Below are 26786 nucleotides of genomic sequence, written 5' to 3' on the forward strand. Positions count from 1 at the left end.
CTTGAATACGATTTGTATTTGATTTTTTTGCATTTCTCAAGAGTTAGAGACCCATAGGTCCAAATGGGTTTGATGAGGGGCTTATACATTATAAGTTTTATATTAAGGTTGGTGTGTTTGTTATTGACTAGTAAAGATTTAAGCACACGAAGTCGGAGGTTTAGTTGAAGTCGTTTTACCCGTGTATGCTGGGCGCATGTTAGTCTACGGTCGAGGGTTAGGCCAAGATATTTTACTTTTGGAGTAGTCGGAATTTGAGTGCCATAAAGAGTGATTGGCGGACAGTGTCCTAGCTTAAGGGTAAAAGTCGTGTGATTAGATTTGGTTTGGTTCACCTTAAACCTGGAACTTATACATAGAAAAAAAAAAATTCCATATTGGACTACTATTAATATCATATTGCACTATATACTATTCAATACTAATTTTTTAACTAATTTTATAATCACTCAAGTCTAAAATATATATTATATTAATATTATATAGTTTTATAAATAACTATATTATATGATTTTGATAAAACACACTTTATTTTTGTAAAATCTATTTGCACTTATAGTTTGTTAAAAAGGTATTTTTTATTTTTTGCGCTTATGAAATATTTATTGTACACTTTTACACTTTTGGGTTGCGTTTGAGTCATATTTTGCGCTTATGGACTACAGTCGCCAATTAGAACTTTTTATTATTTTTTTTTCATAAAACACATATAGGTAGGTATCTATTAAAAAAAAAAAATACTGCAAATTATTGAATAACTATATGAATGGGAGATGCCTTCACGCAGTCACCATGAAATATTATAATATGACTAGAATTTATATTTTTACACAATTTTTTTTTTTTTTAACAAAAATGATTGGTACCTACTATATAATATATTATTATGTACCATATGCAGTGCAGTAAATATCCGATTTGATTTTAGAAATGATTTGTATATAGTTATTTATGTATTTCTTTAGCGTAATTTTCTATCATTTCAATATTCGGACCTTTTTTAACAGAATTCATTTGATTTTTCCAATAGCAATACAGCCACGCTATATGCAAATGTCACACGTGCCTCCGCCGTTGTATCGCAGAAAAATACTTCTATAAATTGCTTTTCACTCCCTTCTCCACATATCTACCCGCAAAGGACATTTTGAATTTTGCTTACTGTTGTGATGGATTATTTATCCAACGGAAAACGATAACAAACCAACCGTGCATGTTCCGAAATAAATTTGAAAAAGTCATAAAAGTTTTTGAAACAAATGTTTAGAATACGTAAATGTGTGTCATCACAAATTCAAAACGAATTGGTATATAATAAATAATGATACTTACAATAGGTAATAACAATTAATAATACAAAAAAATTAGGTGAATTAGGTGAATTTGGTATGCTGTAAAGTAGATACCTATAAAAGTGTCGATTGTTCCTCGTCATTATAAAAGAATAATGTAATTTAAGTACCGTGAACCGAGGTGGTTCTGAACAGATTTTTGTGTTTTTATAAAATTGTTCACAAAGTATTCACTGCAAAATTGCGTAAAAAAATATTAGTTACATTTTTTATAGAAATTAATATAAGTTAAAATAATATATTATACCATATAGATAGCCTAGGTAGGTAGTTACCTAGTGGAATATTTCAATTGTTTCAAAGTCTTATATTTAACATTTTTTAATAATGATAAGGTGGCAAAAATTTCTTTTCACTCTTCCAAAGTACTAATAACTCGATCTGATTTGCTACCATCACAATAATTTACGACCTCTCTCTTAGGCCGGGCCGAGCGCACACTGAAAGAGTAAAACTGTTCCGAGCTTGTCGAAATATTTTGTTTCAAACGGCTCCGAACAAATCTCATTCATACTGACAAAAAATAACCGAACAAGACAAAATAATTTCCCATTCATTTTTGGTTTTATACACTAGTCGTTAAGATGAGCTCTGATAAAGATATGATGTAGTTGTTCTTGTTATACTGCTTTTGTGGCAATTTTTGTTAAATAGTGAAATAAATGAAAATAATCGTAAACGTACAATTTGGGTGCACAAAATAAATAAAAAACGTATATGGAAAATAATACAATTTTTAATTTTTTGACTGAATTCTGTAAAGATGAGTTAGAATTTAAAAATTTCACTAACATGAGTTCAACTACTATTGACTTAATATTAAATGAAATTGGAGGTGTGGCAATAAGATCACAAGACACAAATTTTCGTCAAAGTATAGCTCCTGCTGAAAAATTGTTAGTAACCTTGAGGTAAGTTCAAATAATAATAATAATAATAAGTAATAATAACATTAATAATAAATTATTATTTTTTTAATAATTGTCATAGGTAATAATTTTGATTGTACTAAAATATTTACTTTTTTCTTTTAACTTTATGATTTACAACCATATTTATGTCAAATTGCTAAATTAAGTAATATAATAATATAGGCAAGCAATACATTTTATAAATATACAAAAATATCACATTTTTTGATACGTTTAAACTTCAATTTATTGAAAATTATTTTAATACTGTGGAATACCATCGCTTTAATTCATGAAAGCTATGTCAATTGCATTATTTTAATGTATTACACAAGTACACAATATATTATACATATATTGTGTAGTATGATATTAAAATAATTTTTACATAATTAAATATGCCTAATACTATAATCAACGACAAAAAAAAAACTTGGTATCATTCACTACAAAGGTATCTAATAAATTAAGATTCATAATTTAATATCAAGCTCTAAATGGTAAATAATAATTATGTAAGTAAAATTATAAATAAATAATTGCTAATTTTTTTCTTAAACTTTATTACCAATATAATATCCAGTCAAGTGTTTTATTTACATTAACTAAAAGATATGTACGAATACATATTTTAAAATAAATATGGTATTGAATGATTTCAAATACTACATTTTATTACAGTAAATATTAAACAATATTCTGAATACTAGTACAATATATTTTTGTATTTGACTCACTCTAATTCTATTCTACAAGGTTTAGCATCTCTGTTGTCTTCTTTGTCGGATTCTTCATTTTTGTTTGTATCTACATCATCAAAATCATCCCACTCTTCTGTGAGGTCAACTGGTACGGTAGATTTACAATCATCATCATTTTCTTTAAGTACCTGTTCAGCATCTTCTAGTGTCACAGTTTCTACTTCTGTAGTTTCTTCACTATATATCACTTCTTCACCTTTTTCTAGATCAACAGTTTCGTTTATAATATTATTTTCAGCTAAAACTTTAGCCCCAGGTGGTATATTATCAATAACAGAAATCAATAGCTCTTTGGTTGATGAAGTCGATGGGATAATGTTATCGACTTTGTGAAAATTTCTCAAATGTCCTTTGAGCATCAAACTTGAACGGAAAGTCCTATCACACTCAGTACACGTATAATTTCCATATTCTGTTTTAGGTTGTGGTTTAATGCCACATTTTTCCAAACTCTTATGTCGTTTTAAATGAACTTCAGTCGTTGCAATAAATCCACAATCGTCACACTGAGGAAACTTGAAATCAGCAGGCGGTTGAATATTGTGTTTTGTGTACATGTGATGTACTTGCAGGCTCTTACGTACAGAAAAGTGTCCACAGTGTTCACAAACTCTAGTGTCTTCTTTCTCATTATGTTTTTCTACCAAATGTCTCCGATAAATAAAATAAGAATCTAATTTCAATGGATTGGTGTCGGTTCCACAAAGATTACAGGACCAAGGTCCAACTATGTTCATGATATCTGGCTTGACTTTGTGAGTGGTAATTGGTTTTTTAACACCACTCCCAGCTGGTAAAATTTTCTCCACTGAATTAGGAGTGTTAATAATTATACTTTCAAACTGGCTTTGATTAGTACTAGACATAATTTTCAATTTTATGTTACCTTTACTTTGCAATAAATGTGGGTATTTCTTTAAGATTTCTTGCACTACTTTGCTATTGGTGTTCTCTGGGTCAGTATCACTGACAATTTTCAATTTCTTGCCTGCTGGCGATAATATATTTTGAGCCTCACATTTAATGACTTGGGTTTTATGACCCTTGTCCATGCTCTTATCAATCAATTCTCCATTGGAAGCTCTTTTGAGCATGGCCTTTGCACTATCACAATTTTCTTGTTTAATTAATGGCGCACTATCATACTTGGGTAATTCAAAAGTTTGTTCTATAAACTCAGGTACGTCATTGGCATCACATTCAAACCGCATTGGTTTATTTTCACTCAAAACATCTTTCACTTTCATTGTATTAATAAAAGTAGATGCCGGTGTATGTTCTGGTGGTGATCTAATGGTCATACTAGTTTGAGTGGTTGGTTTCTTCGCAGGTCTGTATTGATTTAGTGCGATTGCTGAATGAGTTCTAGATGTTGAAGCTTGTGGAGAGTGATACTTAGGAGTTAATTTGTTTGCTCCATTCTGTGACTCCAGGAGCTTTAGTAACACAGTAACCTGTAACATGTCAGCTACTTCGATTAAACTCATACGACTGTCTTCAGTGAAATGAAGTTGTCCGGTATACATAAACATGATAACACTCTTAACTGCATCAAAGTCCAGATGTCCAGGCATTGTCATTGTTTTGTCAGTACTCGGGTGAGAAACAAAATAATCTGAACATGTATTTAAAACGACTCTATGGACTTTAAAAGATTCATTTGACACTGAACGAATGGTATAATCGCAGTATTCATCTTTTTTGGCCAAGTTGTTGAGACGCTGCATGAAGAAATTACCCCAGTTGTCAATTTTCAATTGACTAGGAACCGACATTGTTGCTGACGAATAATCTAAAAATTAAACATTTATTTTAATCAATTTTTGAAGTATAAACATTTTAAGAATTGCTAATAGCCTAAATGTTTTTATATGACCTTATATTTTAATCAATTTTATTACATTATTCAATAATATAAAATTTTTATTGGTATGTAGTCCTAATTAAAACATTTGTGCAATTGATTTGATAATTAAATTATTTAAGACTATGTTTTACCATCAAACACGAACCAAATCAATTTATAAAATTTTGGTTTACCTAGTTATTACAAATCAAAAATATTGTTAAGAGGACGCCACACCCGCATGTGTTGTCTTCGTCGTACAAGTGCGTAGCATAGCAAATTTTACACTCAGCATATCACGTTTATCTCCGTTATTTTAAAATTTAGAGAGACTTGACCTATTATAAAAATTAAAAGCAAGATTATTACCAAGTGCATCTCATAGGCTTTTTATTATATTTTAATTTTAAAGCGAGTAATGAGTATTTTAAAATTGTAAATAATTTTTATATCTAAAAATACTCATAAATCGGCTTAAAATTAAAATATAATAAAAAGCCTATGAGATGCACTCGGTAATAATCTTGCCTTTAATTTTTATAATAGGTCAATTCACTCTAAATTTTAAAATAACGGAGATAAACATGATCTGCTGTGCGTAAAATTTGCTATGCTACGCACTTGTACGACGGAGACAACACATGCGGGTTTGGCGTCCTCTTAACGGCATTTAGTCATTCTAATCATATACCTACTTAAATTCAATTGGATTTGAACTAGATAGTTTATAAACATATATGACCTGACCAGATATAGAAATTCAACATTTTTTTTTTTTATGTTTTGGTAATTTATATCTACACTAGGTATGATCAAAGACAAGTTCCTGTGTTAATTGCAATGATAAGTACTTATAACTCACCTACAACGGTCAGACGTTACACAGCTTGTCGTTCAAAAAGTCTGTCTGGAGGTAACTTCTTATACCTGGTTGTTCAGAGCTCGGTGACGATCTGTAAAACACGATAACAATTAGTACATGCCGGTCATCGGCGGTGGAGACGACGAGCCAAGACGACGGTCAGTCCGACCGGTACGACGAAACCGCCATCGTCTCTGCTCGTCATCTCGTCCGCGGCCGTCCAAGTAGCCGCCAGAGTACGTCGACGGGTAAAATTATTGTTGTTGTTGTTGTTGTCGTCGAGCTTCGACGCCACAGCCGTTAACGGCTCGCCGCCGTCGCGTTCCTGTGCACATAGAGCGGCACGCGTAAAAACTAACGACGGCGACTTGGATTTTTACTGTGTTATTATTAATATATTAGTCAAACAGAATGCGACGGCTGTAACAAACAAGCAACAGACCGACCGATCGAGCGCTTACCACGAGATAGTGCTGAGCGTCCCGGTGCGTGCGTCGTTGGGCGACGGGACGTGTCCAATTCGTGTGTTTATTAATCGTCGTTGCTGTTCGTGGGCCGCGGGAAACGGACGACGGTCGAGAAATTAGCGCTTCTAACGACAGATCGGTGACATCGCTAAAACTAAAAACGGCTTGAGCAAACGGATCATTGAGCGGCGACGGCTAATGCGACGGTCGAACGATCGGGGCAGCCATTGGGATACACTGCGGACGGGCTTACTGCTTACGACGCGCCACCTGCCGATGACGGCGGCGGCGACGACGACGCGGCGAAGCGAAGCGGTCGTTTGCTTGCGACCGCAGTGCTACCACACGGCTGATCATTATTCGATGCACAGTACGGTTCGGCCGCCGCCACCTGGGTTCGTTATCATCGTCGTTCGTCAACTACTTTGAGCGCGGCGCTAGACTAAAGACTCGACCGCACCGCGGTCAAGCGCTGAGCAGTCTCCGATAGGCGAGTGTCGCTTGTCGGCAAGTAATATTATCGTATCCAAACGGCAATTAATACTGAAAATATAGATTAAAATTGAAGGATGGGCGGGAAAACGTGATATGTAACATTTTTTCAATTTTCATGTCTTTGCGGAATAACGTGCTATGACTATATATTTTAAGAATCAAAAAATTCCCATGTTTTTTTCGTACACAAATACACAATCATCGTGCATAAACTTAGAAACCGGCGATTGGTTGACTATTAAAACGTGCCAGGTGCGTTAAGCGCGTTTACTATTCAAAAAATAAAATCAATGATAGTACCTATTACAAATATAGTCGAATATGTAAGAACGTGCTATGTGAGTTCCAAATAATATGACAAAAAATGTTCTGGTAAACTATTTATAAAAAAAATAAATTAAATGAGCTACCTAATTAACGCGTTCATTTTTTCAAAGAACATGAATGTGAACGCGCTCGTTTGAAAAAAACACGAACGTGGACGTGAACAAGTTCCTTTTTTAAGGACTGAACGTGATCGAATTCATTTTTTTAGTGAACGTTCCGCACACTTCATAATGTTTTCGTTCTTTAGCAATACCGCTCAAACTTAAGGCGCGGTCAAACAGATATCGGGTCGACAGGCTGGTCAAGCTGTCGCGGGGTACGCAGACCGCAGTGCCGCAGTGGGCAGCGATCCGGTTGTATTATTTTACAGAGATCGCGCGAACAGCCCGCTTTGTGTCTGTATTTGACTTTAGATAGGCCTTCTGTCGCAGTCAAGTACTCTAATGGTTCAATATGAAGGGATTTTACAGTAGTCAGTAGCATAGGCGTGTCTAGACCTTTGACGCAGAGGGTGCAACCTGGTGCGTACCCAAGGGGCTAATGGGCCCTAGCCCCCTTTTTTGAACAATTTTTCTTAATTCATGGTGCCACTTGAAATCGCAGAGGGTGCAGGTGCATACCCTGCATCCCCCGTGGACACGCCAATGGTCAGTAGCTACTAGCTGGTATTTACTATTGAGCTATACAGCTGTATGGTACAGCCTGTATCAAAGTTACATAACGTGGATGTTTCTACATTAATTGTAACTAATTGTGTTGATATATCGGTTAAAGTTATTAGTTATTTTATAAGCATCTAAATATCTAAAAATGTTTCACACGTTGCAATGTAACTTTTAATAGAGACGAGTCGTATATTAAACAAACTAAAATTGTTACATTTAAATAATTATTAATGTTGTCTTACCTGCTACCTATATTAAAATGTTTTTTTTTCAATTAAACTATATTATTTAGTATTTTCTTATGAGTCATGACAATCAGCCATTATTAAACATATAGATGCATAAATATTCAAATATAGATAATATATATTATGCGTTACGGACCTTTTGTATGAGTGGTTTTTAAAAGCGTGAACGTCCGTTTAGGAATAAATGTATTAAAAGAAATCCAAGCGTACCATTTAAACGAGCGTGTATGTTTGCCTATAATACGGGCGTTTTTCTTTAAATGAGAATTCAATAGCAATCAATTTATAGCAAATAATTAGAGCATTTCAACGGCAAGATAAATGCTCGGCTATATTTTACTAAGTAAATTATACAAAAAGTGTTTTGAATCAATCACTGGGTTTGGTATAGATAATTGTAAATTGATTAAAAATCGAAAAAATCATGACAGTCAAATTTAAATTATTTTATTAGGTTTGAAAATACAATAAAATTTCAAATCGTTTTAAGTTTTTGATTTCTATACCAATTATGGACTAGACTCAACTAGAGAAACGAATTGTATTGACGCTGAATAATTTATGAGTGCTATTGAAAATAAAAATGCAATATGGAACACTCAAATTGCTAAATATAGCTTTTTCTAATAGATAATTATAATTTCTTATATTTTCAAAATCAAATTGAATTTCCATTATAACCTACAGATATGTCTCACGAATTAAAATTATACCAATCTATAAATGTGTACTAGTCGTAAAAGCTTTATAATTTATATTTGTATTTGTATTTTATTTTATTTTTTAAATTCATACAAATATAATTTATAAAAAAATAGTACCTATATATACAGGCTACAATAAAACTATATCAGTCAAAAGTTTAGAAAAATGATTCTCCCAATAAAAAAATACATGTATTATAATGGTGAATTAATTATATTAAATATACATTATAAAAATAATAACTAAATATAAATGTTTAATATGATGTGTATCAAGTTCGAATCATGCCACGGTACAGCTCCAATATCACTTTCAAAATATGTACATATAAAAATGATTACGAATAGTGTTTGCAACTGCGCCACCACATTATGTATAATTATGTAATTTTTTTTATTGACTGAAAAAATCTATTTATTAACACACATTTTTATAAAATTATATACTTTAGGCGTAAGGTAGAATAATATTATAATATTAATTTATTAAATTTTAATTATACGTGTATGGGTATAAAATATAAATTATTAGGTATATATTTTAATATTTATAATGTACAATTAATATTATTAATATTGACGTTCATTGAATATTTTCTATTTTATTGAGTGCAATTTTATTGGTCTATCCGCCCAGAAAAGACCGAGTGCAATTGTTATATCGATCCAAAAAGACCAAACGCAATAAATTAGCATATTAAAAGGTAATTTTAAGCGCAAACTCCCATACATATAATTTCTGGGCAATAATAAAAATTGTATACATTTTATTAGATTTTGCAATTTTTTTGATTAATTTTTATAAAAACACGTTTACACAAGTAGATAAATACTTTATTTATTATTTTTAAATTCTCCTCGTATCAGTCGTATCACGCAGAGTTGTTAAACAATATCAAGATGAACACTTGTATGTACTATCCATAACCTAAAATTAAGATTTTGATAGAATCTTTATGACAAAGTCAGGAGCAAAGATCAAAACTTCCTATTGGTTATCAGAAAGAAAAAAATTAAAATAATAATTCATATTTTATTATTTTTTTTCCACAAAAGTTTAGGAATCCTTGACTTATGAGAATAGTACTAGTATTTCAGGTTTATAAAGACCATACAAGTTTTCCGTTTACCAAAAAAATCGCAATTTGTTTATAATTATCATTCTAAATTTATAAAATCAATACATTTATTGTTCCACTATTACACCTATTTTATACACTTTTCACTCAATAATATCCAATAAATTAATGCTAAGTAAACAACTCTATAATGGGAGCTAAACCTAACTTAGTATAAGCCTAAATGTATCGAAACGTAAAAAAAAAATAACAATGATGCAGGCACGGACTGGGTAGGATGCTGGGATGCTGCAGCATCCCTTGCCCTAAAATATATTTGATCTAAAATTTGATCTAATTTGTTTTTAACCTAATATTGTACAATTTTCTTTGAATAATTGTAGTAACATGGTACCTATAAAACTTTTTTACAATTTTTACGTATTTTCAATATTTTATACATAATCTACATATTTTTAATTTGCCCCAAACATTTTTGTTCTTTGCCCTTTAAATTATGTAGCATCCCGTGCCCTTTTTTACCAATCCACGCCTGCAATGATGACGTTCTATTGCAGTTATTTGTGAGAACATCAAAAATATTTGTCTCGTCCTATATCAAGTTATAATGGACTGTGGAGTGAATAGAATTGTCCGATGTGAAGTATATAGTGAGTGTATCCATAACCGATGTTTTTCTTTATTTCATTTTCTTTTTATTAAAACGTTTTAGGTCAGAAACACTTTTATTGGTTTAAAATCAAACATAAAATAAAACAAAAGCGAGTAAGTGGATGTCGCTCTGCTGTACATTTGTATACATTAGGTGGTGGGGTGGACCTCTGACTAGGGTAGGTTAAATTTGAATGCAATGATAGGTATCATTGTATACGAAAAACGATTCTGAACGGAGATGATTTGTCAGTCTAAGATATATTATATTTAAATATTGTCATATATTCCATATTGAAACAAATTTTCAATTAGGACGCATTTTGCATAAGGCATGGTTAATCAATTTTTCCAAAAACATTGCATGTAGTTATCAATATTATCATAATTCATAATACCTTATATTATCATAGATATGCATACATACCTAGTTTAAGGATAAATCGTTATCGTTACGCGATTTCATAAAAATTTAAAACTCAAAAGCTCAAAACATTTTTCTTATAATGACGCTTCAAATTCCCTTTAAAGCTATTTGAAGAGAAACTTATGAAAAACTTAGTGTTGAATTTTTTAACCTTAGATATAAATACAAACAATTTCATGAATTTATTGAACTACAAAATAATTTGCAAATATTCATGGTTTTGACGAATTATTGTCAATATTTGAATTTCAAATGCTAATAAAAAAAATTGTGCCTGTATATTTTTATAATTTTTTAATCACTATATAAGAATAACTTATGAAGAACTTTGTATTACATTTCCAAGTATTTTAATTAAAAATTTAAAATTCAAACGCACTTAAAATTTTTCCTATAATGATGCTTCGTGTTTTCTCTATAGCTACTTGATGGAAAACTATTTTTAATCCTTAGTTATAAACACAAACAATTTTATGATGTTTCAACTTCAAAATTACTTGCAAATTTTCGCGTTTTCGACAGATTTAGTAAAAATTTGAACTATAAACGCTTATAAAAAAAAATTGTGACTAACGATTTTTAATTTTTTTTTAGCTACAATAAGAACAACTCATAAGGAACCTTGTATTAAATTTTCAAGTTTTTTTGGTTATCCAAAATTTTTTTTACCGACACTTCAAAAAAAATTCTCATAAAAATCGAAAATTTTAGTTGTCTATAAATAACTCAAAAAAGTCAAAACATTTTTGAAAATTAAACTGTATATAGATGACACTAACATAAACATTCGGTGAAAATTTCAAGTATCAAGTAGTGATTAGTTTTTGAATTACAACCATATAAAAAAATCGATTTGGTTGAAAACTGGTTTTGCGTAAAAATTCCCGTTTTTCTGTCACTTTTTTTTGTTTTTCTCGATTTTCTTGAAAACTGTTGGAAAATGTTTAATTTTGATCTATATAATGCAACAAGGATATTCACTTTTCCATCGAAAACCACCCCCAAAGTTTGAAATTGAAGCATTATTTCGACTAGTTATGCTGTACACAGACAAAAAAAAAACAAAAAAACAAAACACACATCATTGTAAAATCGATACATTCATCACTTCGTTCAGAATCTAAAACATATTTACATATATCACTCGCGTGCGATCATCACACTTATACACGCTCTTGCGCCGAGTGGTAGGGTAGTAAAGATATATAATACAATGTTGCCACAGCGCATTTCGCTTTGTTGGACCGAAAATCGACATAATTATTATTTGTTAGTACCTAAATAATAAATATCAAATCAGTAAAATCTATTTTTATTTTTTATATCTTTATCACAAATTTATATGAAAATAATATTGAAGACTGTCTACAATAGTACAATATGTCGATATGTCAATATAATACCTACAAGGCTACAACAGTATATCTACAACAAATATTGTATACAAACTACGTCTGTACTCTGTAGTTCTGTACAGATAATTAGGTAGGTACCTATTTAAGTACCTGCAACTTGCCTACATAGCAGGTAGGTGCCGAAATTTAAATTATAAATTGTATTATGAATTATGATATACGATGGCAAACAGGAATTTCGTATAAATGTAAGCCATCGTGTTATTTTCCTGAGATTAAAATATTTTTATTGGTAACACACTAAAAATCCATTAAAAATACATATTATACTTAAATAGATGGCGCTGTATTCCAATAATTCAATACACATATGCACACTCACACATACGTTTGTATTCTGTGTAGGTATTATTTATAAATAATAAAATAATAATATCTTCATTATAGTTAATTATTCATTAGACATTAGTTATTACTAATTACAATCATTTACTAAATTACTTATTAGTTATTAATTATTACTTAGGCAGTGTTTCCCAAAGAGTATTTTATTATTATTATTCACCTATGTTTGAAAAGTAGTTAATATTTATTTAACATGTGAGGTGACTTGTAATAACTTATATGGATAACCCGCGATGGAATAAAAAAGTTTGGGAACCACTGAGCTTTGCCTATTTGTGATGAAAACAGAAATGATTTAATATAAATACCAAGCAAACTACGATAAAAGTGTAAAACCTAATATGATTAACAGAATGTTATCACAACTCACAAGTAATAATATTTAAACTCCGGAATAGAAACTAGAAAAATTCATTTAACCAGACTAAATGATAAATGTGAAAAAAAATTCTAATTACAAAAGAAGTTTATAAGCCATCAGGCATAGTTGGTGCAAAATCAATGTGCAATTTAATTTCTTTTAAAGGGGAAAGAAAAAAGTCCCAGTATTTTAGATTCTGAGCGGAGCGATGAATGTATTGATTTTACCATGATGTGTGTGTGTTTTTTTTTTTGTGTCACGTTTTGGGGCAGTAAAAATGCTTCGATTTTTGACTTCAGTACCTCGTTCGATCAGAAAGTGAATCTAGTTGGTACTTTGGGGGGTCAAAAGTAAAAAATTCTTAATACTTTTCTAAATAATTGAGAAAAACAAACTAAAAATTAAGGGAAAAACGGGAAATTTTACGCACACTCATTTTTCGACAAAATCGATTTTGGTTTTTGATGTAACTTTAAAACAAATGACCATAGATACATGAAATTTTCACCTAATGTTTATATAAATATATTCTATCCACCATACAATTTTCAAAAAATTTCGACTCAAGTTGAACTATTCATAGGCATTTCAAATTTTTGATCATTATTAGTTTTTTTAAATTAATATCGATAAAAATTTATTTGTTAGGCAGAAAAGCTTGAAAATTTAATACAAGGCTCTTAACATATTGTTACAATAGCAGTTGAAAAATAAAAGAAATTCATTGTCACAATTTTTTTTTATAAGCATTCAAAGTTTGAATTTTGACAAAATACGTAAAAATCACGAAAATTCACAAATTATTTTAAGCTAGAAATTCATAAAAAATTTTCTTTTTAAATCTAAGATTTAAAAATTTAATACAAGATTCCTTACAAGTTTTTCAATCTTTATCACAAATAAAAGTTCCACCGGAAATTCAAATTAAATTTTTATGAGCATTTGAAATTTAAATTTTTACAACATTGGATTTTCACTTTTAGCGATTTCCTTATTTTGGTGTAACTCTAAAACAAATTACTAGCAGATACTTGAAATTTTGACTGAATGTTTATATAGGCGTTTTATATATTTGATAAAATTTTCAAAATATTTAGATTTGTTTTGAGCTGTTTACTGACATTTTAATTTTTCGACTTTTTTAGTTTTTTTTTCAATAAATATCGATAAAAATTTATTTGTTCGGTAGAAAAGCTTGAAAATTTAATACAAGGCTTCTAACACATTGTAACAATAGAAGTTAAAAAATATTAAAAATTCGTAGGCACGATTTTTTTTTTATAAGCATTTAAAGTTCAAATTTTGACTAAATACGTAAAAATTACGGCAATGTTCAAATTATCTTAGATAGAAATTCATAAAAGTTTTTCTTTTTAATTCTAAGATTTGAAAATTTAATACAAGGCTCCTAACATATTTTTACAATAGCAGTTGCAAAATAAAAGGAATACATAGTCACAATTTTTTTTTTAAGCATTTCAAGTTTGAGTTTTGACAACATATTATGTAAAAATCACGAAAATACAGAAATTATTTTAAGCTAGAAATTCATAAAAAATTTTCTTTTTATATCTAAGATTTGAAAATTTAATACAAGGCTCATAATATATTTTTACAATAAAAATTGAAAAATAAAAGAAATGCATAGTTACAATTTTTTTTTACAAGCATTCAAAGTTTGAATTTTGACAACATATGTAAAAATCACGAAAATTCGCAAACTATTTCAAACTAGAAATGCATAAAAAATTTTCTTTTTAAATCTAAGATTTGAAAATTTTTAATAATCTATAAAATATCCTAGACAGATAAACCGTCTTCGCTCAGAATCGTTTTTTGTATACAATGATATAATATCATTGGATTCAAATTTAATTCCATCCATTTTTTATTTTATTTGTATTGAAAAAGATTTAAGATTTAAATATTGAAGTAACTTGTTTTTTATTATGTAGAACTTGGTTGTATAAAAAATTTTTTTTATTCATTTTAGTTGTATAATAAAGTTTAAAAATTTTAATATTGAAGTAATTTGTTTTATTTTATTATGTTAAATTTAGTTCAGAATAAACCTACAGAATTTTTTTCATTTTGCTATAAGTTCCTTAAAAAGTTATTTTATTTAAAATAAACATTGTAACATGAGTCTCTTGTCTGGTAGTTTTAAAACGTATACCTACCTGAGCCTTCAGGGCCTCAGTCCGCCCCTGTAGGTATATATATATATACCATTATACTTATCGTATTTTCTCGATTTTCCGATATCTTGAAATTGGTTACTATAACATGTAATGTAAGAACTAAGAACACTATATCATAATTACTTTTGACGTGTCTGCTGTCCCCAGGGCCGTCTTAAGGTTTTACGGGGCCCCGGGCCCAACATATTTCGGGGGCCTTACAATACCTACTAAATTATGGTATATACATTTTTTAACACATAATGCATATTATTTATTAAATATTACACTTTATTAGTAAAAAGTGAATTTTTGTTTAAATCTCTGTTACTTTATTCTTTATTTTACTTTCAAAATAAACGGTCAAAAAATACTTTCCTATTAATTATAACGTCAAGATATTAATTATTCATACATCAATATGTTTTATAGTTAAAAAATAAATGTAATTCATTAAACAAAAACTAATATAATTTTTAAAAAACATGATATAAATTTGTCAATTATTAAATACTCTTTAATGGTTTCTTCCTAGCTTTTTCATTCGCAAAGTCTTCAATAACATTTTCATAATCTAAACTTGATAGTAGTTCATGTTCAATACTCATTAAAGATAGGGAGTTTAACCGTTTCTGGCTCATTGTACTTCTAAGCTCTTCTTTAATGAAATTTAACTTAGAAAATGAACGTTCCCCACTGCAGTTGGTAATCATCATTGATAAAAAAATTCGGAAAGATATTATTATGTTTGGAAATGTTTCTTCTAGTCTATTTGATTTTAAACATTTGTATGTACTAGAAATACTGAATTCAGAAATATCAAGTTCCGATAGATACGCTTTTAAATATAAAATTATGATATTCGGTAAATAATGTAATCTATGTGAATTTGGGGCCCTTAAAATTTCGGGGCCCCGGGCCCGGGCCCTACGGGCCCATGCCTTAAGACGGCACTGGCTGTCCCACTTGGAGCAACATTTATGCTTCAGTTTTTAACTTCAATAACTTTTCTGGCAGAAAAATAAATCTAGTAATCACTTTTGATGAAATAGGGGGGGGGGAATTTAAAAATAAATGGAAAGACGATAATTTTTACGTAAAACCAGTTATCGATCAAATCTATTTTGTTTTTTTTGGTGTAACTCAAAGATAAATAACCGTAGTGATACTTTTAATTTTTATCAAATATTTATAATAGCATGATAAATAAATTTGTTTTGTTTTTTTTCTTTTTGATGTCTATAACAATTTTTTTGCTTGAAAAATGGGTAGCTACTAGCTAGTTCCTAATGAGTCGTTCATACACAATTTGAATAATATCGAAAATACATTGTTAGATGTTTTTTATAAGCGTTTAAAGTTAGAATTTCGATAAAACTGTGAACATATTTTGTAAATAATTTTGTAGTGTGAAATTCATAAGAATTAACTTTTAATATCTTAAATTTAAAATATCAATATGTTTATACATCTATACAATTAACATATTATATACGTAACGTATGTGCCATTAATACCTACCTAAATTGTGATTATAATATAAAGCGTTAAAATAACAGTGTTATATAGCGTTTGATTATTTTTATTACGATACGAATTTAATACTACTATAGTCGAACATTCATGTTAAAATTATAATTTATATATTTATATTTATTTATTTAAATCATCTGCTAAAATAGTATCCTCGAATATATAATTAGCACTAACAGTTTTCTGCGTTATTTTTGTTAATATTTATTGTGAATCCTGCTGCTTATTGTTAATAAATATTATGTATATCAGTATATCTATATCATTATACTTATTTATTTATACATCATCAGAAATACGCAAAATAATTTGTTCAGAATTATTTTATTTATAGATTTATAGTTAATATAATTTATATGTATCTAAGTATCATTCATTATATAAAATAATATTATGGATATTTTCATTGACTTTTTGGTCGTTTAGCGATCCATGATTTGATTTGAGGAATAGCTAAGACTTTGTGTTTAAGAGCTTCGAGGTGTGGACGGCCATCAATAAGGTCGACATCGATTACCGATTTTATGTGATCCAAAATAGACACGAAGTATAAATCAGGCCAAGATAACTGTAAAACATAAAACAGTATTAAATATAATTATTTGCGGTTAAATAATATGAACTATACTATTATTTTAATGTAAATTATTGTTACAATAATAAAATTGTGATTTGATTACTGATTAATAGATATTAGATAGCCAGATAGGACCTGCAACTATAATACAATATCTATAGCTATAATATTAATATAATAGTATTCCATCAAAATGATTCAATGATTCAACGGTAGAATAATTTTAATTTAAAGGTAATAAGGCAGTAACTGAAAAAAATTTCTGGTAGGGATACAATATTTTTTAAATATATGTAGATGCACTCATAATTTTTACGTTCAAATATAACTTTTTATTTTCGTTATTTTTACAATAACGGAAATATAAAATTATTCTTAATAGAATATAGTTTATAAACAGTATTCACAGCTAAAATGTTTTTACTTTTAAAAATCCCGAGGTGATGGAGTCTCCTGTACTTGATTTATGGTATAGATTAATGGATTATTACAAAATTAAAATATAACATTGAATACAGAACAATAATAATACATACTAATAATTAAAGTACAAAGAGTCAGGATTGTTAAAATATTAATACTTAATAAGATATATAAATAATACATACCTTTCCATTTACAAAGTAGCCACCATTTTCAGAAACGATCTTTTCAAATCTGTCAAAATAAAATGGGATTGAATCTTTCACGATAGAGTCACGTAATTTTAATTTGATTTCCTGATTTGGTTCGTGATAGTAATTCATGATTTCTATAAATAAATAATAATAATAATAATAATATTAATCATATTTATTCAGAAAAATTGATATAAACTGCCTACCACTTACAAACAAATTAAAAAATATAAATCTATTATTAAAAAACAAATGGAAATGTTCCATAATTATACAAATAGAATAGGAGAAGACCAGAAAGAATCGCCCGAGTGGGATTTGGCAACGCAACACGTATTTAAGAGGACGCTACACCTGCATGTGTTGGTCTCCGTCTTACAAGTGCGTAACATTGTAAAAACTGTTTCACGCGGGAAAGAACCGAGAAAGCTACAGTTATAATTTTATAACTAAGTAACGAAATTTTCAGCACATAAAAAGGAGAATTTTGTCTGTGCAATATCGTTTTTATTTTTTCGATATCAGAACTACAAAAAAAGTTATTCATGCAAAAAAAACACAAAATGAATGTATTATAAAACAATAAGAATTTTTTTTTGTATAAGTGATATCGAAAAAATAAAGACGATATTGCACAGACAAAATTCTCCTTTTTATGTGGTGAAAATTTCGTTTCTTAGTTATAGCTGTACCTTTCTCCCGCGCGAAACAGTTTTTGCAATGTTACGCACTTGTAAGACGGAGACAGCACATGCGGGTGTAGCGTCCACTTAAGCCAGTTCCTTTTTGATCAAATGTAGTCCCCGGATTATCTACTTGTATCAAACTCATTATATAAAATCATGGCATTCTTAAAATCTGAATTTCTTATATTATAAAATAAAGATGGCAAAATATTTTGTTCTTTCAAACACATTCACATAAAATCTCAAAAAAATACAATGTATAATTATATTATGCAGGATACTGGATATACATGGTATATTGGTATAGTATTCAGAATAATATATCTAATCAAATTTGATTTACGTATGATATGTTATCTGTAAAACAAGTTGCAATATAAATTAAATCCGGGCTTAACTCGTAATAAAATTTAATAGGATCAACTACTCAACTACATAATAATACCTTTAATAATAGGTATGACATTTGCGATGAAAGGATCAATTACATCGTGACCAAACGACCAAAATACTTAATATACATATTAATTAATTAATACTAATTATTGAAGTATAACATTATTAATTATTAATCTAGCCTTACTCTAACATGAACTTAACGAAGAAAACACAGAAGCAATTTATAAATACTTCCTCAATATAAAAACGTGAGACAAAAATTTGAAATAATGTAATTTTGTTAATTTTGTAGGTACTATTAACTTGTATTTAATTCAAAAGTAGGTAGCCTATAATGACCACGGTTGTTGAAACCTTAACTAACAGATAATAATACAATTAGAGTCAGTAACAAATCAGTGTTGAGCATAATATATAACAAAAATAATATCTAGATAAGATAAAGATAATTTTGTAAACAATTATCTAGATTCAAATTCAGATGATCATTTTTATTTTTATCTAGTTAAAAATAAAGATATATATTTTTTTGTCTAGATATTATGTTAGATATTTTCATTTTTTGTTAGGGGTACGTTCAAGGTTCAACGTAGAGCGACGACTACGACTTGCGAGTGTTAACAATTCGTTAACAGTTGAATAAGAATATACAATTATTGCTTACAAGGTAGACCAAATATTATTATGTTCTGAGCTATTTATATTCGATTTACCCTCCGGACACCGCCTCACCATCCAAAAATCAAGATAATATTGTTATTATTATAACATGAAGTTGTAACGTCTTGCGGGACAGTGCCGACTGTGCGTTCCGAAGACTATATACAATCCAAGGGCGCCAAAAATAGGTTTTGCCTATGACAAAAGTTGTCAGCATTTAATGTCATTGGTAAAAATGGGGGGTGGGCGGGTGGTTATGATATTAAGGAAAATAGGGACCATAGAATAGAATAATAGATCCTTAACTGCTCCATATTGTTTTGAAGAGTATTATTTTTGTTTTATAAAAAAGTCTTGTAGGTGGGTGGGTTGGGGACATGGACATGTTTATTGACTCAAAATAAAAATGTCATAGGTTTTTCAAAATACATCAGCGCCCCTAATACGATCTAATACTGTTTATACTATAATGTATAATAATTATACTTATACTCTATATACCTAGTATAAATATTATACTATATAAAGTACCTATGGATTTGCAGTCACGCCTCATAATAGAATAATTATATATATATAATAAATAATAGACTAATTCTCTAAATACGAGTTCACGAAATAATGTGCGTCGCTGGACGAGGGTTTTACACTTATACGAGTTATACGTAATAAATAACATTGCTTAGATTTATATAAATAGACAAAAACGATATTATTCGTTGATACCTTTCCTAGTAAACAACATTAAATGAGAAATGTAATAATAAATAACAAAGAATAGACACATCCGTATCAGCGATAATGTGCCGACAGTCGACATACTATACCGTCAATACCAAAATGGCTATATGGCTATTATCCAGTGTTGCCATCTTGGTTATTTAATGACCAGATCTAGTTTTATTGTACACGGTAATGTCGGGTAGATATTTGATCTGGTTATTAGTTTTTTTTCTGGTTATTTTTAGTGATTCATTAGGTCTTTTTTGGTTAATTTTAAATTACCAAATTATATAGATTTTAATTTATTTTTTGGTATTTTTTCAATTTTATTTTTCATATTATCAATTTTTCACCAAGTTTCTTCATAATATTGACGTTAGTTTTTGTATTTTGATACGGTTATACCACAGAATAGATGTAATAGATTCTGTGGTTATACTGCCTGCCTGTTATCTATTCTGTATTTCTATCATCGGAACTCTTAGATCTAAGTCGGAACTCATGATTATTGATTACATTTACGAAATACGATTTACACATCAGTTATCAGTACATCACTAATTCACTAATCACTACTCACTAGACAGTAGACACTAATATTGTCTAACACAGTAATTATTCTATTCTGTGGTAACACTCTAACGTCTCTAACCGCAATTCAGTAATGCACTGCATTGTGAGTTGTGTACTATGTCTATTATTCAAGTAAGTACTTAGTTATTACCAAGTCAACTTAAAGAATTAACAATTTATTAATGATTCTATTAATCTTTTAATAACTAGGTTAAGTACCTATAGAGTTACAGTGAACTTGGACCATGGGTAAACCACAGTATATCCAAAAGTTTCGAAAGGAGTGGCTCAAGGATAAAGCATTTGCGGATTGGTTAAAGGAAGTTCCAGAGGACGATTCAAAAGCATTCTGTAAGTCCTGTTTGTGTTCAATTCGTGCAAGACGTCCTGATCTTGTAACCCATGCTGCGACAAAAAAGCATAAGTCCTCTACAAATGCAATTCAAAACCATGCTAATAGAATAAAGGTTGTAACACCGTGTACTAAAACTGCACAAACTGAAGCTTCACTATCTCTTTTCATAAGTGCTCACTGTTCCGTTCTTTCTATTGATCATCTTGGAGAGCTATGTAAAGAAAAATTTCCTGGGTCCAAACAAGCTGAAAACTTATCTCTTCATCGAACAAAATGTACTTCTATAATAATTAATGTATTAAATCCTTTTTTCAAAACTGATTTAAAAGACGATATTGGTAATAATAAGTTTAGTCTATTGCTAGATGAATCAACAGATATTTCTGTAACCAAGTATTTAGGAATTGCCATAATATATTTCAGTACTCAAAAAAGCACTATTGTAACCACATTTTTCGGATTAGAAAAGTTAGTTGAATGCAATGCTCAAGCTATAGTAGAATCAGTTGAAAAGTCATTAGAGAAATATCAAATAGATATAAAAAATTTAATTGGCATAGGTACAGACAATGCCAGTGTTATGGTTGGTATTAACAACGGTGTGCATGCCTTATTAAAAAAATACAATCCAAACCTAATTTTGATTCGATGCGTATGTCACTCAATTCAATTAGCTACATCATTTGCATGCTCTCAAACTTTACCAAGGCATCTTGATTTTATGATAAGTGAGACTTATAATTGGTTTTCAAAATCATCTTTACGGCAACAATCATATTTAGACTTATTTAAAACAATGAATGATGGCCATGCACCTCTGAAGATTGTCAGAGCATGTAGTACTCGATGGTTGTCGATTGAATCTGCAGTTTCCCGAATAATTGATCAATGGCTAGAACTTAAATTACATTTTCAACTTGCTCGTTCAAATGAAAAATGCTTTACTGCTGAAGTTTTATACGATATGTATTGTAATGAACAAAATTTGGCTTTTCTTCTATTTTTGAGACCTGCTTTAGCTGATGTACAAAGAGTGAATAAATTGTTTGAAAGCAATAACGTCGACCAGACAAAGTTAGCAATTGATTTATCGACATTGGTAGTCTCATTGGGTAAATTAATTGTATTACCTTCATTTAATTTTGACCCAGTTACAAATGAGAATTTTATTCATCACTTACACCCTAAACCGTTTTTGGGTTATAGTTTTGAAAATAAAGTGACAGAACTAAAAAATAATGGCTCACTTAACGCTAATGGTGAAAAAGTATTAAGAGACAGATGTATTAAGTTTACTACTATTTTAATTCAACAACTACAACAAAGATTACCAGAGAATTTTAAAGTATTTGAAAAAATAAATATGTTATCACCTACTAATGTATTAAAACAAGTGAAAGATACAATTAGCCCATTATGTGAACTTCTAGGATATGAGAGCAAATTGATTGAAAAAATCGATTTTCAATGGCGTAAAATCAATGTTTTACTGTGGAATGAAACAACCAATGTTGTACAATTTTGGGTTGAAGTCAAGAACTACACAGATGCCTGTGGTGAGAATCCCTTAAAAGAATTGTCTGAACTAGCACTAACGACTTTGTCATTACCTTTTTCAAATGCCGAAGTAGAGAGGGTGTTTAGCCAGATGAACTTAATAAAAAGCAAAACAAGAAATAGAATGGGAACTGAGCTATTGACATCTCTACTACAAATACGATCTGGTCTGAAAAGGCATGGTAAATGTTGCCATAATTTTATATTACCAAATAAAGTTATCAAAAATATTGGAACTAATTATATTTATTCAAAAAATGAATGTAATTTACCGAATGATATATTAGAAGAATATGATGATATTCTTTTTAATGCCTTATAAAAATGTATATTGTTTTTGTTATTATGTTTTAATCAAGTCTGATAATGTACCTACCTTAATATTGTTAGGTATTGTACCAAAATACCAAAGTATTCATTTGTTTTTATATTATATAATGAATTTTGTTTTTTATAATAGTACCCACCTAGTCTAAAAGTTTTCTTCATATTAGGTACTTCTTTTCATTTTTAGATGTACCTTAGTTTTTTTTTATCTGATGACTGATAATAAGTTATATTGGTTTTGTTTTATATAAAGTTTTAATCGAGTTTGTTTTAATGTACCTACCTTAATATTGTTAATTATATAGCGAATTGTGATAATCACTTGTAATTACTAGTTACTACGTAGATATTATACCAATTTATTCATTTGTTTTTATTTTATATAATGTATTTTGTTTTGTATAATAGTACCTACCTAGTCTAAATGATTTCTACATATTAGGTACTTATTTTAATTTTTAGATGCACTTAAAGGTTTTTTATCTGATGACTGATAATAAGTTATATTGGTTTTGTTTTATATAAAGTTTTAATCGAGTTTGTTTTAATGTACCTACCTTAATATTGTTAATTATATAGCGAATTGTGATAATCACTTGTAATTACTAGTTACTACGTAGATATTATACCAATTTATTCATTTGTTTTTATTTTATATAATGTATTTTGTTTTGTATAATAGTACCTACCTAGTCTAAATGATTTCTACATATTAGGTACTTATTTTAATTTTTAGATGCACTTAAAGGTTTTTTATCTAATGACTGATAATAAGTTATATTGGTTTTGTTTCATTATGTTTTAATCAAAAGACTGATTTGATGTACCTAACAATATTGTCATGTTATAACTGGAATAATATGTTGGGTATTAACTTTTTTTGTATAATATATTTATGATTTATTCACAATAAAAGTTTCATGGAATTATTAATTCATAATTTTTATTTATTTAAATGGTTGTTCTTCTATTATATTAATTATTTATCAGGAAAATGTCTAAAGTATATATTAAATAATTTTATATTTTTATGCAATTTGATGATTTCAGTTTGGTTTTTTTTTTTGTTTAATTTTTTAGCGTCTGGTTATTTTCTGGTTATTCTGTTATCATCATTTGGTTTTATTTAGCGCTACATTTCTGGCAACACTGCTATTATCAATACAATTACTGCAGTCTGCAATGAAAAAAAAAATAGTTATATTCACGTTTATTTTCAAGAATAGTGTAATAATATTTTGTTTGATCAATGATAAAATTAAATTAAAAATTAAAAGTACCAAACTCGGATCCTTACATCACTTATACTTATTGTAAAATATTATATTTACAGATTGTATAATAAAAAAATTATGTACAAAAAAATATATAATATAATATACTCGGTAATTCAATATAGCTATTAGCTATAATATTATTATAAGAATTTGGAACTATTTAAACATAAACCATAAACATACTAATATTATATACCCACAAAGGTATATCACTATTCACTACCTATATGGCTATATCAGTATATGTTTTGCATTTATACCTTAAGAGTTATGAGTTTATGACTATATTATATTTAAGTAGAGACAGTAGAGTCTGCAAAACCATTCATTTGATGCACATAACATCGTGGTTAAAAACGAGCATAAGTGTTTATTTGACGATGATTTTGGTTTAATGATTATCGGAAAAATTTAATATATAAACATTCAGGTAATAAAACATTTTTACAAATCTCAAAATATAGGTACAAACATTAATTTTTTGCAAATTCTTAAACACTCAAATATGTAAGACAATGTTAAATAGAATTTCATATTATATATATACGTAGTAATGCAAACAAATTTTGAACAAACATAATTATTATAATAAAAAATTGGAGGTAAGTACCTATAGCGAAAAAAAGTATGAGGACCCATGAATGAATTCAAATTACAGCTCTTATTGGTTATATTTATAGGTTCACTAAATGTGTAAGGTATGTCCAGACTGTCCAGTATGTATAGATACGTCTAAAGGCATATTGCATATAGCACACCTAGAGTAACATTATGAACTGGATATTTGTTTGTTATCATCCCGCCATAAATAAAATATATTTTAATAAAATAAAATAAGCAATTTAAAAATATATATATAAATTTACAAAGGAGGCCATTTAAGTTTGAAAATGTATTATAAATTATAATTATAAATTTTAAAAAAAATATATAAATGTACTAATATATTATTATGATATAAAATGTCTCACGAAATCTAGTTATTTCCCAAAATAGATCATCTATCACGAGCTAAACTCGATAACAATATGGTGGGGCGATAACGAACAAGAGTGGCGGGGAGATAAATTTTATACGGTGTACTGGCGGGGGGATAACAAACAAGTACCTAAAAACTGAAAACAATGAAATATAGATTAATTGTAAATATTTAGACAATTAGTGAGTACTTTTATTATCTTAATTTAGATAATATATTTTGATCGCTATTACTATTATATATATATATATATATTTATATATATTATATATATAATGTATTCTATAAATAATAATATGTATATATATTACATGTGTTACAAAAAATTAAATATAATTAAAAACAAAAGTTATTTTATACATGCACAAGCTATTAGCTATAATCAGTAGTCAGTTAATCAACATTTATGTTAGTAAGTTAATAATAAATAAAATTATCATAAGATAAAACTGTTTTTGATCGTTTAAGGTAATAATATTATAGTATTATACTAACCTTGTCTTATTTCATAAATATTATCAACAGCAATGTCTACCAATAACGATTCCCATTCGTCGTTACCAGCCAAGCCGGCTTTTTTCGCCAAATATCGACAAATAGCTATGGACTGATTAAATGTTTTTCCGTCGATTTCCAACACTGGCACTTTTCCAAACGGCATGGCTTAAAAATGAAAAACAATTATCTGACATTATAACATCACGCCGAAAATCGATTGTATTACATAATACAGATATTTATATAACACCTACGTAATATGGTCCCTACAGTTACAGTACCTAACTTTATGCCTATAAATAAAAGAGTGTAAGACATATAGGTATTAGGTATAACATTTTTTTTTTTTTTTGAAAAATCAATGCCCTTGACGAAACTTTCTGCCCAGAAGTGTCAAACTCACGAATTTTTGCTAGGCTCGCCATTGATCGGACTATCTATATTATATTAAACTAATAATTACTTACTAGGTTTTATCGCTGGCCATTGTTCGAATTCGAATCGAAAGTCTTCAAAATCGACGTTTAGATACGATAAGAGGAATCGGATCTGTTCGGCCCGAGCCGTTAGGTTGAAGTACGTCAATTTATAAGTTGTCATGACGCGGCGTGCGAAAACGTATGGTATGAATTTTTTTTACAACATGAATATTATTTAGAAATTTAATGTAATTGTTATTGAGTTTTATTTCGATGTACGTTTAATAACGTGTGTTACAATAATAATATTATATAGTTATGCGTACAACGTCTCAGCGATAAAAACGAAAAATAGAAAGTAGTTACATAGGTACCTACTATCACTATCGATAAAAAACGAATGCCCGTTGTGCTATCTGCGTACAAGTGGTGACTAAATTGTTGTACATTTTACACGATTGTAGTTTAATAGGCATGGGTAATGGATATCTATACTTTAATATTGTAAAG

General features: G+C 28.9%; 3 protein-coding genes across 3 annotated transcripts; 1 reads left to right on the top strand and 2 right to left on the bottom strand.

Annotated features, from left to right (window-relative positions):
* Window positions 1–2070: 2070 nt before the first annotated feature.
* Window positions 2071–6455, bottom strand: Cp190 (centrosome-associated zinc finger protein CP190). The gene is made up of 3 exons (XM_089220518.1): window positions 6194–6455; window positions 5733–5823; window positions 2071–4816 (listed from the first exon to the last, which is right to left on the bottom strand). The coding sequence occupies exon 3, from the start codon at window positions 4797–4799 to the stop codon at window positions 2997–2999; it is 1803 nt and encodes a 600-aa protein (XP_089076644.1). The 5' UTR covers window positions 4800–4816; window positions 5733–5823; window positions 6194–6455; the 3' UTR covers window positions 2071–2996.
* A 10479-nt stretch (window positions 6456–16934) lies between these two features.
* LOC107169343 (glutathione S-transferase-like) lies at window positions 16935–26642 on the bottom strand. The gene is made up of 4 exons (XM_015519066.2): window positions 26325–26642; window positions 25855–26022; window positions 17815–17957; window positions 16935–17197 (listed from the first exon to the last, which is right to left on the bottom strand). The coding sequence occupies exons 1-4, from the start codon at window positions 26455–26457 to the stop codon at window positions 17033–17035; spliced, it is 609 nt and encodes a 202-aa protein (XP_015374552.1). The 5' UTR covers window positions 26458–26642; the 3' UTR covers window positions 16935–17032.
* Window positions 20449–23866, top strand: LOC107172553 (E3 SUMO-protein ligase KIAA1586-like). The gene is made up of 2 exons (XM_015522844.2): window positions 20449–20996; window positions 21075–23866. Exon 2 carries the CDS (start codon window positions 21110–21112, stop codon window positions 23096–23098), a length of 1989 nt encoding a protein of 662 aa, XP_015378330.2. The 5' UTR covers window positions 20449–20996; window positions 21075–21109; the 3' UTR covers window positions 23099–23866.
* Window positions 26643–26786: the final 144 nt, after the last annotated feature.

The sequence above is a fragment of the Diuraphis noxia genome, unplaced genomic scaffold (assembly GCF_037042655.1).
Source record: "Diuraphis noxia isolate RWA-SAM2 unplaced genomic scaffold, SU_Dnox_SAM2 contig0002, whole genome shotgun sequence".
NCBI classification, from domain to species: domain Eukaryota; kingdom Metazoa; phylum Arthropoda; class Insecta; order Hemiptera; family Aphididae; genus Diuraphis; species Diuraphis noxia.